The sequence below is a fragment of the Adiantum capillus-veneris genome, chromosome 18, assembly GCF_014529385.1.
Source record: "Adiantum capillus-veneris isolate H3 chromosome 18, ASM1452938v2, whole genome shotgun sequence".
In the NCBI taxonomy this organism is placed as follows: Eukaryota; Viridiplantae; Streptophyta; class Polypodiopsida; order Polypodiales; family Pteridaceae; genus Adiantum; species Adiantum capillus-veneris.
The window spans coordinates 48,169,905-48,188,896 of record NC_140948.1 but is presented as its reverse complement, the minus strand read 5'-3'; the positions used below and the strand labels follow the sequence as shown (position 1 = coordinate 48,188,896).

The 18,992-nt window shown below is 40.8% G+C and overlaps 1 protein-coding gene across 1 annotated transcript; it reads left to right on the top strand.

Annotated features, from left to right (window-relative positions):
• Positions 1 to 596: 596 nt before the first annotated feature.
• On the top strand, positions 597 to 1,085 carry LOC147435612 (uncharacterized). Its single transcript, XM_086487750.1, has one exon. It carries the CDS (start codon positions 597 to 599, stop codon positions 1,083 to 1,085), a length of 489 nt encoding a protein of 162 aa, XP_086343876.1.
• The last annotated feature ends 17,907 nt before the right edge of the window (positions 1,086 to 18,992 follow it).

The following is an 18,992-nucleotide window of genomic DNA, read 5'->3' as shown; positions in this document are numbered from 1 at the left end:
GGATAAATCATATTGTAAACACATTAGTTATTAGTTATTAAATGTACAGTAACAAATGTGGTACTTTGGATTTTGTTTCACAATAATTTCTGATTTGTTTGACATTTCAGGTAAGAATCAAATGGAGGAGTACCCTCAACAAACCAGGTTCTATTATACAGTAGAGGAATTTCAATGAGGAGTATGGCCTTAGTCTAGAAGAAAAACTCCCTAACGACCTGACTCATGAGGACTTGCCATCCGAGCAGTGATTATCTGTTTTCAAGTACAAGTTCCAAAAGAACAGCAAAATTTATTTAAATCATTTGCAACCACATCTGGTGGATGACTGTAGATTTCTATTCTCCAAAGTTTATCAGGGACCCCCTTCATGCGGTGAACTGACCACCAAATTTGCTAAGGGTTATGCGTTCGAGAAATGTGATGCAGCGAGAAAAGACCCAACAGGGCATAGCATAGCATGGGCCCGGTTTGGGGAAGGAGTGTTGCAGATGATATCATTTAGGACTGGCGGTCTTGATCGTAAAGTTGAGACATGGAGGAAGCAAAATGCTTCCTCCCTTGGAACTGTCCTGTAGTCAGTTAAGAAGGCTCGCATGACTCAAAGTGGCAACAACATCTGCACAGAACCAGAGCAAGGTGTCAAAGGGGCAATGGCTAACTATCTACCTGACTTAGAGGCATTGCTCCAAAGACTCCAAAAGCAGGTGTCACATCCAGGGTCATCAAAACTAATAGACCTGAAGGCCTCTATACAAGCAAACAAGGACCAGCTATCGGTATATGAGGGTAAAGATGGCGTGGCAAAAAATTTGATGGAGGATATTGATACCCTGGAGGCGCGCATCGGTGTGCTGCAGCAAATCCCTATCCCTGATGAAGAGATCAGAGAGGTGGAGGCTGAGCTGGGAGCAAGTCGGCACTTGTTACGACGGCACGGGGTTTCCGAAAATATCAAGAAGCTCCAAGCTGAGGTTGAACAGCAGGAGGTATTGTATTTCTGGCTTATTGCATTGTGTACGACTGTTGAAAGTTTTTATTCTGCTCAAGGTTTGGTGATTTGGCATGTTTCACTTCTTGACTAGTTTATTTGCTGACATTTTTATGGGTTTTAGTACTATTTTGGACTGGTTTGGTACTCTCTCTAACTGTTTTGGTACTTTTATTTAACACTAAGGGCAGTGCTGGAACTTTCCTTAGTACTTTATGCTACTGCTTCATTTCATTCGGTACTCATTTGAACTCCTTGGTACTATATTGGTACTTGTTTCTAAATTTTGAGTTTTACACTGTACTATTTGTATTGTTTTGGATTCTATAATGGCACAATCCATGGTACTTTTGGTGCTTTTCTGATCATTTGGTCTTTTTCAATTCTATTTTGGGATTGCTATGATACATGCTACTTAGTACTTTGGTATCTTCTTTAAATGTCTTGGTACTTTCCAGTTTTTTTTTGAAAGTGGTTTGCTTATTTTTGAACTGTTTTGGTACTTTTTAAACTGATTTGGGTATTTAATCAAACACTAACTACTATGTTCGTACTTCCCTTGTAACCTTTTGGTGCTTAGTTATTTTAATTGGTTCTCTCTTCGATCATTCTGGTATTGGCTTGAGAATTTTTGGTACTCATATAGTTTACAGATATTGTCTTGGGTGCTATGTGGCACAATCTTTGGTACTCTGGGTGCTTTTCTGTTCATTAGGTACTCTTATTACTTATTTTGGAACTTTCTAGTTACAGTTTTATACTGTAATGTTGAGTTGACTTGGGTACTTTTGGTGCTTGATATTGCTTTGGTACTCTTGAAACATTTGGTACTTCAACCTATTTTGGTACATTTGGTACTTCCCTTGTAACCTTTTGTGCTTCTTTATTTTATTTGGTTCTCTCTTTGACCATTTTGGTACTGCCTTGAGAATTTTTGGTACTCATTTAGTCTACAGATTTGCCTTGGGTGCTACGTGGCACAATCTTTGGTAATCTGGGTGCTTATCTGTGCATTGGGTAGTCTGATTACTTATTTTGGTACTTTCTAGTTACAGTCTTATACTGTAATGGTGAGTATGACTTGGGTACTTTTGGTGCTTGATACTGATTTGGTACTTTTGAAACAGTTGGTACTTCAACCTATTTTGGTACTTTTGGTACTTTCCGTGTAACCTTTTGTGCTTATTTATTTTATTTGGTTCTCTCTTTGACCATTTTGGCACTGCCTTGAGAATTTTAGTACTCATATAGTTTACAAATTTTCCTTGGGTGCTATGTGGCACAATCCTTGGTACTCTGGGTATTTATCTGCTCTTTGGGTAGTCTGATTACTTATTTTGGTACTTTCTAGTTACTGTCTTATACTGTAATGTTGAGTATGACTTGGGTACTTTTGGTGCTTGAAACTGCTCTGGTACTGTTGAAACTTTTGGTATTTTAGGTACTTTTGGTACTTTTGGTATTTCTAGTACCTTGATACTACATTGGTATTTTCTTCTAAAAATGTTTTCTTTGCTAATTGTTGGATTTGGTACTGTCTTGGTTCTATTTTGTAATTGTTGCAATAATATTTTGGTATAGCATGTGTTATTCCTTGCTAGCAGTCAATTTTGGTACTATTTTGGTGCCTGTAGGGTATTGTTTTGTTTTATTTTGGTACTCTTTCAATAATTTTTTGCTATTGCATGTGTTCTTCCATGCATCTTGGTTGTTTTGGTAAGTAAATTACGAGAGCATTCTGTTTTGCAAAGAGAGTATGCCAGGCTCTACAACAAGTCCCTGGAAACCCAAGACCAATACGAATTTGTAAGCAAGCTCTCTGCTGATGTGAAGAGAGGGATGACTCACACGTTGACTCCAAGGACTCATGTTGTGGACCCTGAAAACACAATACATGTGTTTGGTTCTTGTGTTTCCTGTGGGGAGGCTTTGGAGGCTTCTTACGTGGTTGGTACCTTCATGCTTCCTTGCAAGCATCAGTACCATCCACTGTGTTTTGCAGGTGTATTGAGAATGGAAGATACGTGCGTGAAGGCACTTTGCAACACTGCAATCCCTTCGGAGGCAAAGGCCTGGATTTCAGGGACGTCATTATTGAAGAGTAAGTGGGGTGTTTGTGTTGGACACTACATGCTTATAACATCAGTTGAATTTGTGATCTAATCTTCTCTTTCATCTTTGTGTATATGTAGGGAGAGAATCGTTTGGTGCGGACACCCATGACAACACCAACACCCCTGTGGATCGAAAGGATCTTCCTGCATATGACAAGTCAAATGCTAGTCACATGCTCCAGGAAGATCCTTATAAGTCAGTGCATGAAGTACTGTATGACATTTGTGCCAACATGATGGAAGGCAAAAAGGATGAGCCTGCTCTAGACTTCATTTTGGAGGAAGATAACACTAAAGCCAAAGCGCAGGAAAGCCAACAAGGCCCTAATGCCAGCATAGTGGAAGGGAAAGGGTCTGAGGCTGGTGTGGGCTCTGGTATGGCAGAAGCTAAACTAAAAAACTGAAGTGTAGGAGAAGGATAAACAGGAAAGTGAACCGATTGAGGAAGTTGATGACATAGAGATAGAGCTAGGCAAGAAGAACAACGCAGAAATTCAGGCTCATGAGGAGGTGGCAGTGGAAGTTCCCTCGGCGGCCGAGTGTTTGGATGCAACTCCAAAGTATTTAGAGGAGAAGGCAGGCAGAAAGACGAGGCAGCAAGCAAAGAGTGAGGCGGAACTTGCTGACAGTGTGAAGGAGGCGAAACCTGATGAGGGTGCGAAGGAGTATGGCACGGAGGAGGTAGCTTATTTTGCGGAGGAAACAAAATCCATGGAGGAGGCCGAAAATGAGGGGCAGGCGACAACCTTAGAAACAGGTTATAGCATTGACTGTGCCACACTCTCCAAAATCTTCCTTATGAAATGTAAAAAGCGCCCCAAAGGTCGTGGTCTCAAACTGCGAACCTCAAGAATTAGCTATTTAACAGCATTTTATACTTGTTTCTGGCTTATCATGAAATACGATCCCATTTTGCGTTTGTCAATGTTTGGTGCCATGTCAGTCAGATGTTAATGTGTCCGTTCCTTGTTATGTCATGCTGTCAACAATTGGTAACCTTTAATGGTGCTAAATGTCCACACTTTCTATTGCCAAAAGGCTGGGTGTTCCTTTACTCATTTTGCTTCATGGTACTTCAGTGAGGGATAGGTGGTGGCTGAATGAAAAGCGACCGGATAAATCAATGCCACTGGACATAAAGGCGAGCACTAAGCGCCTTGTCATTCTGGATGTGAATGGAGTTCTGTTGAAGGATTGTCATGAAGAACCCAAAGATTTGTGGAAAATCCCATTTCCAGAGGGATGTATGCCCCAATGTGTGCAGGTCTCCCTGCACAAATACTGTGTGGTCACACCTGATGCAGAGGATTTCATCCTTAGCCTAAGGAGGTGATGCTTTGGTCCTGCAGCCAAAGACACAATGATGACCATACTACATGCTTGCTTCCCTAAGTTGATAAAGATGTAAAGTCTCTATTTAGGTTTGAATCCCTTAGCTTCCAAGGCTGATTTTGGTACTGTATCTACCTTTGCTACTAATTTGTACATATTCTGGTACTATTGGTTCTTTTTGTACTATCTGGTACTATCGTGTATAGGATTTGGTACTGTTTGTACAAATCGATACTGTCTACAAAATTTTGGTAATGTTAGCACAATTTGGTACTGTTTTCACAATTGGGTATTATTTGTTTCTTTTGGTTCTTTTTGGTTATTTTTATTCATTTTGGTCCTTTGGTACATTTGGTACTGTTTGCACAACTTGATACTGTCCATACAACCTGGTACTATTTGCACAGCTTACTTTGGTAATGTTATGTACAGAACTTGTTGTTTTTCTTTTTTTGGTGATTTCAGTCCTTTAGTACTTTGGTACTGTTATGTAAAGAACTTGCTGTTTTTCAGACTGTGGTGATTTAAGTCCTTTGGTACTTTGGTACTTTGGTACTGATATGTACAGAACTTGCTGTTTTTCTTTTTTTGGTTGTTTAAGTCCTTTGGTACTTTGGTACTGTTATGTACAGAACTTGCTAATTTTCAAACTTTGGTGATTAAGTCCTTTGGTACTTTTGGTACTTTGGTGCTTTGGTACTGTTATGTACAGAACTGGTTGTTGCTATTTTTCAGACTTTGGTACTCTGAACTATATACTCGCTCCAACAACTTAGTTTACTTGACACAGATATTTTTGACCAGTCCCATTGTGAAAAATGGGCTTCCTCTATGAAGGATGTGGCAGGCCTTTTGGGGTAGTTCGGCGACAAGACCATTTTCTTGAAGCTCCTACGAACAGTTTGGCGCAAGCATCCTCAATTTAATGAAGCCAGCACGCTCCTTGTGGACGACACAAGATACAAATCATTGAAGAACGATTATGAGTAGTGCTGCTACATTCGGACATATGAGCCAAACTATTACGATCCGAAAGCCGAAGTATCTCATGAATGTCATTCTGCCATGGATCACAGGATGGCTAGATGAGAAGTTCCCCACCGCTTATAGCCAGCGCACACCCCTGTTTGATGTAGAGGACGACATCTCCCTGTATGTTGCTGATTACTTTGTATCTTTGGAAGGGCACTCGTACCGATTTGACCCCCCTAATGTGTAAAAGATTCTGTAAAAGACTGGCATTTTCGTGTAATAAGAAATTATTGCTGGGCATGAACCTTCGTCTGCAAAAGTTTTACACATGCACTTAATTTTTTTGCACATGATCTTTTTCTTGCCACTTCTTTGGAATTTTTCTGTTGCTATTTGCATGTGAAGACTGAATCAGCAGAAATGTCAAATAACCCACAAGCATTGATTACTCCTTCCCACTTTAATTTCTGTCCCATTGATAACTAAACCCGGATTCTTGCACCTGACTAAGATATTTTCAACCATATTAAAGTATCCTGCTATCAAACAAGGATTAGGCAGTCTGGCTATCAAATTTGGTACTACAAGAGTCGGATGAAAACAAATTAGCAAGTACACACTACTGATCACAAGTAAGATTCTATTCAAGATAATTACAACTGTTGCTACCAGTGGCAAGACTTGTAGTTGGGGTTTACGTTGTATGGCTCCTCTTGTGGTCACTCCCTTTGTCATATGGCATACTATTGTAGATATTTTCATATATCTCTGAGGATAGTTTAAAATGGTTATGCAGGCCCGGTTTGACCTCCATGGGGAACCGTATGGCTCTAACAAGATGGGAGTAGATCATGACCGGTGGTTTCTCATTCAATAGGGTATAAGTATCAACTTTTCCCTCAACCTGGGCATAGTACAAACCCTCAACCAGAATTACACCCTTTACGATCTTGTTATGCCAAAGGTCCTTCAGTACTCTTGGTGCCTCGTACATGGTTTTGGTGCACTTTAGAAGGTAGAAGTCCTCTTTCTCCTCGGCTGCTTTCACTGCAAAGTTATCCCCAATGGACAGTAATTGGCTCAGCACCTTAGGGTCTCCTTCATACATAGGCATGGTTAAATCCACACTCACTTGGGACGAAAGCAGATCATTGTAGTTCTCCTCATCATCCTCGTCCTCATCACTATCTACTTGTACAGACTCTATCAATGGCTCAATGGAGAGTTATTTCCATTCTTCAGTGCGCTATTTATTATTGCACCTCCTCCATTGGCCATGCACACAAGGATCACAAAAGCAATACAGCGTCCAAAAACGCACATCACATGGATTGTGTGTTGAGTAGCAGTAAACACGATGGAATGAGCGAGACCCTGCAATTGGTTTGCAGTCCCATAGTGGAGAACACAACACATCATTCGATGAAACCAACCAGAAGACCCTTCTTGTGCTGGCACCCCCACCTTCCCTTGCTATGTTAAACCTCGCGTTTAGAAAATTGACCACATCAGCCGCACACTTCATGTGACAGCTATCGGGATTTAGCTCCTCATGTGTCAAGGTTCTCTTGATAACAGCACCTGCACCATCATGCTCTCCTTTTCCATGTCCTAAAGCGGAGAAGTTGTGCATCATATGCAATCCTGCCAACAACTGATAATACTTGGCTACAAAATAGTATGGTCGTCGTGCCTTGAGCTGTGAAGCGGCACCATCTGACCAAACCCAATGATAATGGAAACACTGTCCTTGTTGTTTCATCCAACTATCATGCAAGAGAAAACAGTGCTAAACAAAGAGCGTGTCATGGATCTTATCGTCTGATATGTAAAAATGCAGAGTCTTCTCAATGGCTCCTACTGAATTTTTGATATAAGATATGTGCACCAGTATTGTGACCTGTGTTCACCACCAATGCATGGACTAAATCTCATTCTACACTTTAAAGCTCTAATTCTCTGCAAAATCAAAACAAAAACCACAACATTGCTTGGAAACTTTAGCAAGCAGTCTTTAAATTGTTGGGCCTACCACCTAAAAATAAAGTTGTGCTTGACAAATCTTTTCAGATGATCTGAAAAAAGATGAATGAAATTTGCACTTTTCATCCTTTCCACGACTAACTCCTTTCTCTTCTTCTCGTTTCCTTCAGCATTAACCTGTCCAATACCCACATCCTTAAATATCTTAACAATCACCTCCCTGCTATCTGTTGCAATCTCGTATGGGCAGAATGACAACTTCTTTACACCGCATCTAGGGCACTCTCCCAAAAATCATCTCTGTGCATGATATTCGTGATCCTTAGGACAAGGGCACAATATGAAATCCAGCAAGATACTTATGTGCTGAAAAACTACCTAGTTTGCAGAACACTCACCTACTTCACACTGTGTACCACAAATGGAGCATGTACATGGATGTTCCTTTGCGTGATGCCCAAACTTGTTCTGGTGCATTTGATTGAAATAATCCCTGAAGTATACCATCTGGATGTGGTAAATACAACACCAAGTATAGAGCTCCTTTAATTTTCGGACAAAGAATGGCTTGAGTGTCTCAAAGGACCTAAGTGACAACTCCACCGCAGGATACGTGCTTTTGAATCTTCTGTAGAGCTCCACCTATATACAAAATTTGATCCACATTAGAGCTCAGAATATTACTATAAAATAGCAAAGCACCAAAGTAGTTTACAGTACCAAAATTAACAATGTAAACCACCAACTCATTCTAAAATACCAAATTTGGCACTGTATTGCCAGATTTCAGGCTATAGTACCAAATTAAGTGGTGCAGAAAAGCACCAAACTGGATTGATAGTACCAAACTGGATTCATAGTACCAAAGTGGGTACATTTTTGTACATTGCATAGAACAAGAATGTATTCATAGGACCAAGCAGGGTCCAAGTACCAAATTATGTACATTGCATAGTACCAACCGAATCCATAGTACAAAACAGGGTCCCTACTACCAAATTCTGTACATTGCATGGTACTAGCCTGAATTCAGAGTACCAAACAGGATTGCTAGTACCAAGTTTCGTACATTGCATGGTACTAGCCTGAGTTCATAGTACCAAGCAGGATCTCTAGTACCAAATTTTGTACGTTGCATGGTACCAACTTGAATTCATAGTACTAAACCTAGTACCAAACAGGATCTCTAATACCTGAGTTCATAGTACCAAGCAAGATCTCTAGTACCAAATTCTGTACATTGCATGGCACCAGCCTGAATTCATATTACCAAACATGATCCCCAATACCAAATTCTCTACATTGCATGGTACCAGCCTAAATTCATAGTACCCAAAAGGATCATTAGTACCAAATAATGTACATTGCATAGTACTAGCTTGAATTCATAGTACCAAAAAGGATCCCTAGTACCAAATCGTGTACATTGCATAGTACTAGCTTGATTTCACAGTACCAAAAAGGATCCCTAGTACCAAATCCTGTACATTGCATAGTACTAGCTTAAATTCATAGTACCAAAAAGGATCCCTAGTACCAAATCCTATACATTGCATAGTACCAGCCTAAATTCATAGTATCAAACAATATCCCTAGTACCAAATTCTATACATTGCATAGTACCAGCCTAAATTCACAGTATCAAACATGATCCCTAGTGCCAAAGTGGGTACATGTCTGTACCCTGCATAGTACCAATTTGGAAACCTAGTACCAATTTGGGTATTTTTTTGTATACTGCAAAGCTACAAAATGGATCCATAGTTCCAAAATAACAACTTTCCAGATACAAAAAAGTACCTAATTGGGACTGTGCATCTTTACTTTGGAGCATTTCTACCAAACAATGGTACTATACATCTGTTTGGTACTATTCAGAATCTAGAGAAGCTTCAAATAGGGTACTCCTGAGGTAGGAATTGGTACCAGAATGATACTAGGTTTGGCATGCTGGGAATTGGTCAAATTTTGGCATGCTTGAAATGGTACTATGGAGTTGAGTATTCGTACAATGATTGTTGGCTAACAAGTTGTGGTATTCTGTGTTAATCCAAGAGTAAAAAGGCGAGTAAGGATTACAGTGTGGGCAACACATATTACCTAAGAATCATCTAGAAGATGTATGGGATGTTTGATGACACATTTTGCCTCGATCTTGTGCTTACATATATCACTTTTGTTAGGAGAAATTCTTGTCTGGGATTTCCAGAAAGCGGCCACCAAATCTCTAGTTTCGATTGTGATACTTGTATGCAGAGGCAACTATCTGTAACAAGCACTAAGTGGAAACACTTCATCCTCATCTTTCATTCCCAGTTGACTGCTTGCTGCCGCTATATTACGTTGATGAACACGCAAGGCAACAACAATTTTGGACTGGTTCACAGTAGTTATGCTATGATCACCATTGTTCCGTATCATCGTCAAAGAGGTTCTCTTCACAAAAAGCTCAGTTGAAGAGTGTGGCACTTTCAGCTGAGTCAATGTGTTGCGAACACCGAAAAGAATACTCAATTGCACATCCAAACTCCTCAACTTGGAAAATGGCTGATGATGCATGAGCTCCTCTAGAATTTCTTGTTGTTCTAGTGTTGTTAGTCCTTGGGTCTGCCGACGCCAACATCTAGCCATGGCTTTGCATATATTGTTCCTTGATCTGGTTGTAGAAAGTTCATCTCTCTTAGCAGGGTTGCGCTCCTTGTGTTGTTTCTCACGCTTCTTTTGTGCCCAATAGTCCCGCAAAAATACTTGGTTGCTGACAGGTTCATGAATGCTCGTGGTTTCCATCATAGCACCCTCTCTAGATGCAGGTAGCCTTGACTCGAGATAGGTGAAGGAATCACTCTCAGTATCCATCGTCATCTCTGAAGATATGGTACTGGCCTGCGCTACCATGGCTGTATGGTGGGAGAGAGAGAGAGAGAGAGAGAGAGAGAGAGAGAGAGAGAGAGAGAGAGAGAGAGAGAGAGAGAGAGAGAGAGAGAGGGTGGGTGCTCCACAGAGAACAAAAAAGAGAATGTGTGTGTGTGAGTGTGTGTGTGTGTGTGTGAGAGAGAGAGAGCGAGAGAGAGAGAAAGAGAGAGAGAGAGAGAGATCCAGCCAGCCAAATCTCCTTCCCCACTTCTTGCACCCACGTGGTTTATCTGTTATAACCCGTTTTGAGAAAAAAGAATAAAGTAGAGTAAATTATAAAGCCTCCAAGAAATTGATTTTATTTTTTCTCCTTTTTGTTCAATTTTGCATCTTTTACTTGGGTTTGATTCTCCTTACCACACCCACCAAGCCTAGGTGGTGTCAAGGACAACCAATTTTGTACCACCATCCCTTGCTTTCAGCCACCTCAAACAAGCTCATATACAAAATACAGGATTTCACACTGGTGAAACACAGATAGGCCAACGGTTACAAATACTAGGTGTCTATTGGCCAAACATGGAATACAGTGTCCATAAATATGTAAAATTCTGTGATAGTTGTATAATGCAACCCCCAGTGGAACATGCCAGCATGTTTCGTGTAGTACAAGCACCTAAATGGAGTGCTCTCATACTTAAAAAAACAAAACCTTTCCAGCGGAATGGGGCAAAGCAAGAATGAAAACTGTCAAAGAAGAGGCCAAACACTATCTTCTCATTGCCAACCAATTTTATAGGTGGGGAAAGGACAAAAAATTACGGCTGTGTGCTACAGAAAGCAAATATTATGTCATCCTAGATCAAGCACACTAAGGAAAACCCGGGGGGACATTTCTCTGCTGATAAAATGGCAAGGCTTGTGCTACACTCATGCATATGGTGGCCAACCCTATTCATGGATGCAGCGACATATGTCAAACAATGTGATGAATGTCAACGCACAAAACCACCCCAAAGGAGAGATGAAATGCCACTAAGGCCAATGATGGGTGACGTGCTTTTTCCAAATGGGGCATTGACTTCATTGGTCCCATCATACCTCCAAGATATAGGACTTACGTACAATACATCATCGTAGCAATAGACTACATGACGAAATGGGCGGAAGCAAAAGCAACCCAAAAAATGATACAAGGACTACAGCTCGATTCCTTTTTGAAAACGTTTGTACGTGATATGGACTACCAATCAAAATAGTGAGCGATAGGGGAACACACTTTGTGAACGACGTCATTGAGAGCCTCCTTGACAAATTCATGGTGGTCCATCACAAGTCAGCACCCTATCATCCGCAAGCCAACGGACAGGCAGAGAGTATGAACAAAATCCTATGCAGAGTGCTCACCAAGATATTCAGTGACTCAAGAAATGATTGGGATCAAAAGCTACACACAGCCTTATGGGCTTACCGTGTAGCTTTTAAAACTTCCATTGGAACGACTCCCTTGAACCTGGTATTTGGGATAAATGTGATACTACCATTGGAATTCCCAATAGTGGGCCTTTGTGACCACCACCTAGAGAGGTAATATTTTACAAATTGGGATTTTTACAAGATTTGGTTTAAAACTGGGAAAAATGATGACAACCTACGGGTTTTACTGAAGAGGGCATCGTGGATGCAATGCTGGTGAATGGCGGCGTAGCTGGTGCATCGGTGTAGCGCATTTGTCATTTTCGAGGTTGGCCAGGGCATGCCTTCGGCGTCTTTTCTTGTTTCAGTGATGGCGGCGCACACATTAGGAAAAATATGAACCCTCTAGGGGCCCTTTGGGATTAAGGTTAATTAGAGGCCAACCAATAGGAAGAGAGTGGTGGACACACTCTATACCCTCAAAAAAGTAGGGGGACAAGGTAGCCTTACACCTCTTAATGGCCTCTTACCTAGTGAGAAGGTAAGGGAGGTGGCTAGGGGAAAGGAAGGGGGGGGGGGGGACCACTTTAACCTTTTTTCCCCCACTTTTTGGCCCAGATTTAAAAATACACTAAAAATTTCAAAATTTCAAAAAATTTCAAATTTCAAGTTTTTCCTCCTTAAAAGGTCCCCTAACCTATTTCATGGTCAAAAAAGTATTTTTGACCTCCAAAAGTAAAAAACGTGCACTAAAAATTCCAAAAAATTAAATTTTTTCAAAAAATTTTAAAACATCATTTTCCACCCTCCAAAGTCTTTCCAAACCTATTCTATAGCTAAAAGTGATTTTCTCTCTCTACAAACCCTTTTCCAAGCTCTCCATGGCTGCAACAACCACATGCACCCCCTATAGTCCAACATTATCTCTCTACTAGCTTTCTCCCATCTCCATTGTAGCACCAAGCAAGCTTCTTCCCCATCTCTTCCCCTTGCCCACCACATAGTTCCACACCAAGCTAGCTCCTCTCCCTTCTCTCACCTCCATTAAAGCATGAAACAAGATTCTCCTCCTTCTACTTTCATTCACTTGCACTACATGGAAACCTCTACTCCCGAAGGTGGAAAAAGCATCAACTCACATGACTTGCATACCACAAGAACAGGAGGTGTGAATAGTGCATGGGCATTGCAAGGATTCATCTCCAACATAAAGATAGAATGGTGAGAAAAATACCCTTGTAGCTTACATTCAGAGCTTAAGATCATCTCCATCTTCAAGTTTATCATGCTGGAGGGAACTAACCTCTTTATGGCTTTCAATGTTTAAGCTTCACACCTCATAACATTGGGTGGTGCTATTTTGTTGATGGCTTTGGTGCGCCATCTATAGTTTTGTAGCATGTGATTGAGTCTCACAATGTAAGTAAGTTGTGTTATCTATGGAGAGTCATCAAAGATTTTTCTTATAATTTATTCTTTGTATAGTTGTCATTAGATTATTAGAATGATATCATTTTGTACTTTATAACTTTGTGCTCGCTCACATAATCTGTTGTTTACTTACAGAGTCAACTTGTTTTGAGAGGACATGAGCAAGCAACCATGTGCAGAGATGGAAATCACCCTATTTTTGTTCCGTGAGGAACTTTCCACTACCGTGTTAAAAGATTTTGATAAGAATAGTAGGATTTTTGTAGAATCTTGAACCAATAGGTACTCTCTAGGAGCTCTTAGAAAAGCCATCCCTATAGTACTACTATCTTCCCTAGTGTCATAGACACACAAATACTCGTGTATATGAATCTCTAGATGAGAAAGACAAATACTTGTAAGAGAAGCCTAACAGCAACAACATTGTCTCCATTTGTAATTATTTTTATGAGGCTGGATTCCTCTATAAATACAATATAAATATTTCTTTTTGTTAAATGGTGTCGCACTGAGTGAGAGTATTTTATTTAGATTACTAGAGTTTCATACAGATTTGAGAAATATTGTTGATTTTTTTGGATATTCTGATTTGTCTGTAAGATGTTTGAAGTTTCAAGTCTAAATCATTCCACCATGAAGAAATTCATGCAATATTTTGATTTTAGTTTAATCACTAATGGTTATTCTTATTAAGTGGATCATAACCTTTGTCAAGATGTCCTCATTTGGGGATGTTGAATATATATCAATAGCAACATTTCAAAAGTTAAGAAAGCTAAATTCTTGCTTTCCAAAATGTTATTGTTTCCATAGTATTCCTATGCCAAGCTTGACTTAGAGAAATGACAACTTGAGATGGAGGTGTAGATATATAGGGGTGAATTATTATTGATTCTTGTTTCATCATATATATTATAAAGCCTTTGAGTTTCCACCTTTTTGAGTAGTGTTGACAAGTTTTTGGTATCAAACCTTCTTAAATATCCCTATTCATTCGCTATTGGTAGCTATTTATTTGGTATTGTTAAAGATCATACCAATATCTATCACCCTGTGAACTTAATTGTTGAATTGCGGATTTGATTTTTACTATGTAGCTCATTTGGATAGAGAAAGTGTAAACATAAATTATAGATACATGCATTGTTAACATAGAAGATATGTATCACTCGAACCTATATAACTGCTAATCAAGAAACATTTGGTCGGATACTATAACAATAGGGGTCACATGTGGTTTTAAATACCAAAGAAATGGCTTAACCAAAACATTTCCAAGAACACGAGGTGAACACAAGGAAGTAAAAATTGGCTCCTTGTTTGGTTGATTTCTAGTGCTAAATGTTCTGAGTGCACAAAATTTGTGAGGCCTTTGACCTTGCGAGTTCACTAAAGTATATGTAACATAGCACATGTGTTCAACAGAAGGGAATTTATATTCTTGTAAAGTTACAGAAACATGTGTAGGTAAGGCCTATAAGGGCTACTTTCAATCCATTGTGGTGAACGGACATGATATAGGAAAATTTGACATAGTGAATACTCCGGACATCAAACACTACAACTCTATCTCATGGCCATACATTAAAACAAAGCCCCTATTTGTCATTTTGAAGCCCCAGAGACCCTCAACAAGAGGGATCACAACGGCGCGTAGAATGCCCATCCAGGCACAAATAGGGACCAAGATATTTCCAAGAACAGGGGATGGACACAAGGAAGTAAAAAATGGTTGATAAGCATGATACAAGGTTTAGGTATCTACCATTTGGGGGGGGGGGGGAGAGGTTGCTATGAACACATTAAACTGCCCAGTTCTATCTCGTGGACATGCATTAAAAAAAGCTTGTACTTGTCATTTTAGGGGCCCAGGGACCCTCAACAAGAGGGGCCACAAGGGCACGCAAATTGGCCATCCAAAATTTTTGGATGGCCAGTTTGCGCGCCCTTGTGGCCCCTCTTGTTGAGGGTCCCTGGGCCCCTAAAATGACAAGTACAAGCTTTTTGGATGGCCAGTTTGCGCGCCCTTGTGGCCCCTCTTGTTGAGGGTCCCTGGGCCCCTAAAATGACAAGTACAAGCTTTTTTTAATGCATGGCATGATACAATGTTTAGCTATTTGCCATTGTGGGGGGGGGGGGGGGGGAGTTTGCTATGAATACATCAATTTGCCCAACTCTATCTCATGGCTATGCATCAAAATTTTTGGATGGCTGATTTGCGCGTCCTTGTGGCCAAATTTTGGATGGTTGATTTGTGCGCCCTTGTGGCCAAATTTTGGATGGCTGATTTGTGCGCCCTTGTGGCCCCTCATGTTGAGGGTCCCTAGGGCCCTAAAATGACAAGTACAAGATTTATTTTTATGCATGGCATGATACAATGTTTAGCTATTTGCCATTGTGGGGGGGGGGGGGGGGGGGGGGGGGGGGGGGGGGGGGGGAGTTTGCTATGAATACATCAATTTGCCCAATTCTATCTCATGGCTATGCATCAAAAAAAGCCTGTACTTGTCATTTTAGGGCCCCAGGGACCCTCAACATGAGGGGCCACAAGGGCGCGCAAATCAGCCATCCAAAATTTGCGCGCCCTTGTGGCCCCTCATGTTGAGGGTCCCTGGGGCCCTAAAATGACAAGTACAGGCTTTATTTTTATGCATGGTCATAATTCAAGTGGTAAGTTTTTTTTTTTTTTTTTTAAAAGTGTTGGACTTTTAGGCTGTTTTCAAGAGCTTCTAGTGTTCAATTGGCTCTGAATCTCTCTGGGCTTGTCTCACATAAATTTGTTCATCTCGTTGCGCTCTTCGACAATCGTGTGATGCAAAAAAATCATATCCTACTCGGATTTTCCAAAAATCAACGTGCAAGTTGGCAATTTCTTAAAAAATGATGTAAAACAGACATTTCTTACTTTTTCCTTAATCTACGGGCTCGAACGGGCATTAAAACCATGGAATCTGAAAATACTCAGAGAACCAATGTTTTTTATTGTGTTAAGGACTGCATTTCCTACATACAAAACTTTCTCAAAATCTCACCCCAACACCTTCAAAAGTGGCTTCCAAGGAGTTCCCTCGATCAAAAATTGAAACTGAAGGAAAACAATCAGAATGAACTCCTAAACTGTGTACAAACTTTAAAATAACCAAAATTTCCTTTTTAAAAAAGTTATTGCTAAAAATTTGAAAATAGACCACCCTTAGACTTCCCACAATGATAGAAATCAAAAGGTTCAAGGAGAGGTCTGGTGTCACAAGTGCATGGTAGGAATCTAATCAAGGCTTATTCCGTCAAGATCTCTTATACTTTATTATGTCTTCTCATGTACAATCTTACCAAACAAAAACAAACTTACACTTTAAATGACTACAAATTTTATTTAACTTATCAAACAATCTAAAATATGGTAGACCTAGAGTGCTCTTACACATCAACAAACAAAAAAGTCCAAATTTCTTCTCATTAACTTTGATAAACATACATCTGTGAACACTTTACAAGGAGTAGTGTGGTCATAGTTCTTACATCCATTCCATGACATGGTATGCCCCTGGGGTGACCTATCACATAAAAATATCTTTGGTAGGAGTGCCCTCATGTTAGGAAAGAGTGTGTTGCTGCTGATGAAAAGTTTTTGCATTGTCCTACTAGGGATCTCTTCATGTCAGCATAATGATTTTTGGTGTAGTGGGAGCCACATTGCCGCTGAGGAGAGCTTTGTGCCACCGTAAAAGCTTCATGTTATGCCAGTTCCTTGAGCCGTTCTTGCAAACAACGCCACTCAACTAACATAGCAAGAGGTCACCTTGTAACAAAAACATGTATGAATTCAACATTTGCAAGCTATATAATGAAGACACTTGTTAAGTATATGTTGTACAAATTTGCAAGTATTTCTATCTAGCTGGGAATAAACAATATAAAAATATACATTAGGATGAGACTACCACCCCTAATAAGCATGGATTTGAAGCACCTACCTGCAAGATGTAACAAAGAAGACTGTTTTAGAGGAAAAGTGGTGACACTTGGCCTCTCTAACCTGCAGCCTTTCACTATTTGTGCATAAAAGCAACCTTTGTGCCAAGCACTACAAAACAAGTAGAGGCAACACCTTAGACTTCAAAGTTTATGATAAGAAGAACACAATCAAAAGTAAGAAATATATTGTTACCTTGCATAAATGGGTGTTTTATTCAAATATGTGATGGTATTGGCAAGATATTGAAAAATCGTCAACATTCATCTCACCGATGCTACGACGTTCGTGGGATGACCTCTGCTCACCCTCACGTGCGGCCTTCGATGCAAACGTTGCGAACAAGCAAATATGTATGCATACGATTTGTGATGTCCTTGAGCACCATGGTAGTTGTTGCATGAGGAAGCAAAGGATGAAAAGAGAGAGGGGGGAGGGAGAGAGAGGAACATGGGAGAAGACAAGGGGGTAGTGGGGGAGAGAGAGAGAGAGTGGAGAAGGAGGAGAGAAGGGGGCAGGGAGGGAGAGGGAGGAACATGGGAGGAGAGAAGGGGACAGTGGGAGAGAGGGAGAGAGGGGAGGAGGAGGAGGAGAGAAGGGGCAGGGAGGGAGAGGAGAGGGAGAAAGGAGGGAGGAGGAAGAGAGAAGAAAGGTTTTTTTTTTGGAGGGGAGTTTTTTTTTTGAAAAATTGGACTTTTAGTGCTTGTAAGTTTAAAAAAATGTCAAAAAATACTTTTTTGATATGGATATATGTTGGGGGGAGTTTTAAGTCAAAAATAAGTAAAAATAACTTTTTTTAAAAAAAGTCAAATTTTGGCTCTTAGTGATCCACGTTTTTGATGATGTGGCCACACCTCTTTACTCCCTTCACTTTCAAAAAGCTAGAGAGAGAAGGTGACCTCTTAGGTCCACATCCTACATGTGTCTAAAAAAAAGGCTAGAAAAGCCTACTCAAAAATAGCTTCTTGAATGCCCTTGTCCCCTTAACCCTACACACCATTAGCCTTAATCCCTAAAAATTAGGATTCCTTACAAGGCCCATGCAAGGTTCATATTTCTCCTAATGAACAGTGGCCGTCTTTCTTTTTTGTTGATGACGTCCTTCATGTGTCGTTTTTGTTTATTTTTTTAGTGCGTGTGTATATGCATGCATGTCTTTGTATTGTGTGGGTGCGCGTGCCGTGTACTTGTGTATGTATGTGAGTGTGTGTAGATGTGTGTGTATATATATGAGTGTGTAAATGCGTGCCGAAAATGTGTGTGTAGGCGGGAGAGTGTGTGCGTGGGAATGAGGGAGTGTAAAGCTATATATATATATATATATACTTATTTTCCTTTTTTACCGTTACCTGCTGTGCAGAGAACACGAGGAGGGTGTGTGAGTGAGGGAGAGATGGTGTGTGTGTGTGTGTGTGTGTGTGTGTACTATGTAGATGTGTGTATAGTGAGTGTGTGTGTGTGTGTATTCAAAACAGAGAGAAAGTGGTTCCGATAACTGGCTGCGCCCATGTGGGCTGCTCGACACAGAGAGCGAGCGAGAGAGAAAGCGAGAGAGAGAGAGAGAGAGCTCGGGAGGGAAGCGAGTGTGTGAGGGTGTGTGTGTGTGTGTGTGTAGTGGTTGTGTGGCTAAGAGAGAGAGAGAGAGAGAGAGAGAGAGAGAGAGAGAGAGAGAGAGAGAGAGAGAGAGAGAGTGCGGTCCTGTGGATTGGCTGCACCCGCGTGGGCTTGAACGGGGAGCGAGAGAGAGAAGGAGAGAGGGAGGGAGCTTTGGCCAGCATGGCCGAGAAAGGGGGGGTTAAGGTCAACGGGATGGGGGGTGGAGATTAGCAGCGGTCCAGTGAGGGGTGTGTGGGTGAGAGAGTAAGGGTGTGTGGTTGGAGAGAGAGAGAGAGAGAGAGAGAGAGAGAGAGAGAGAGAGAGAGAGAGA

What these genes read in the sequence shown, in the direction of transcription:
- LOC147435612 (XM_086487750.1), top strand. Translation starts at nt 597, where the DNA reads ATGACTCAAAGTGGCAACAACATCTGCACAGAACCAGAGCAAGGTGTC.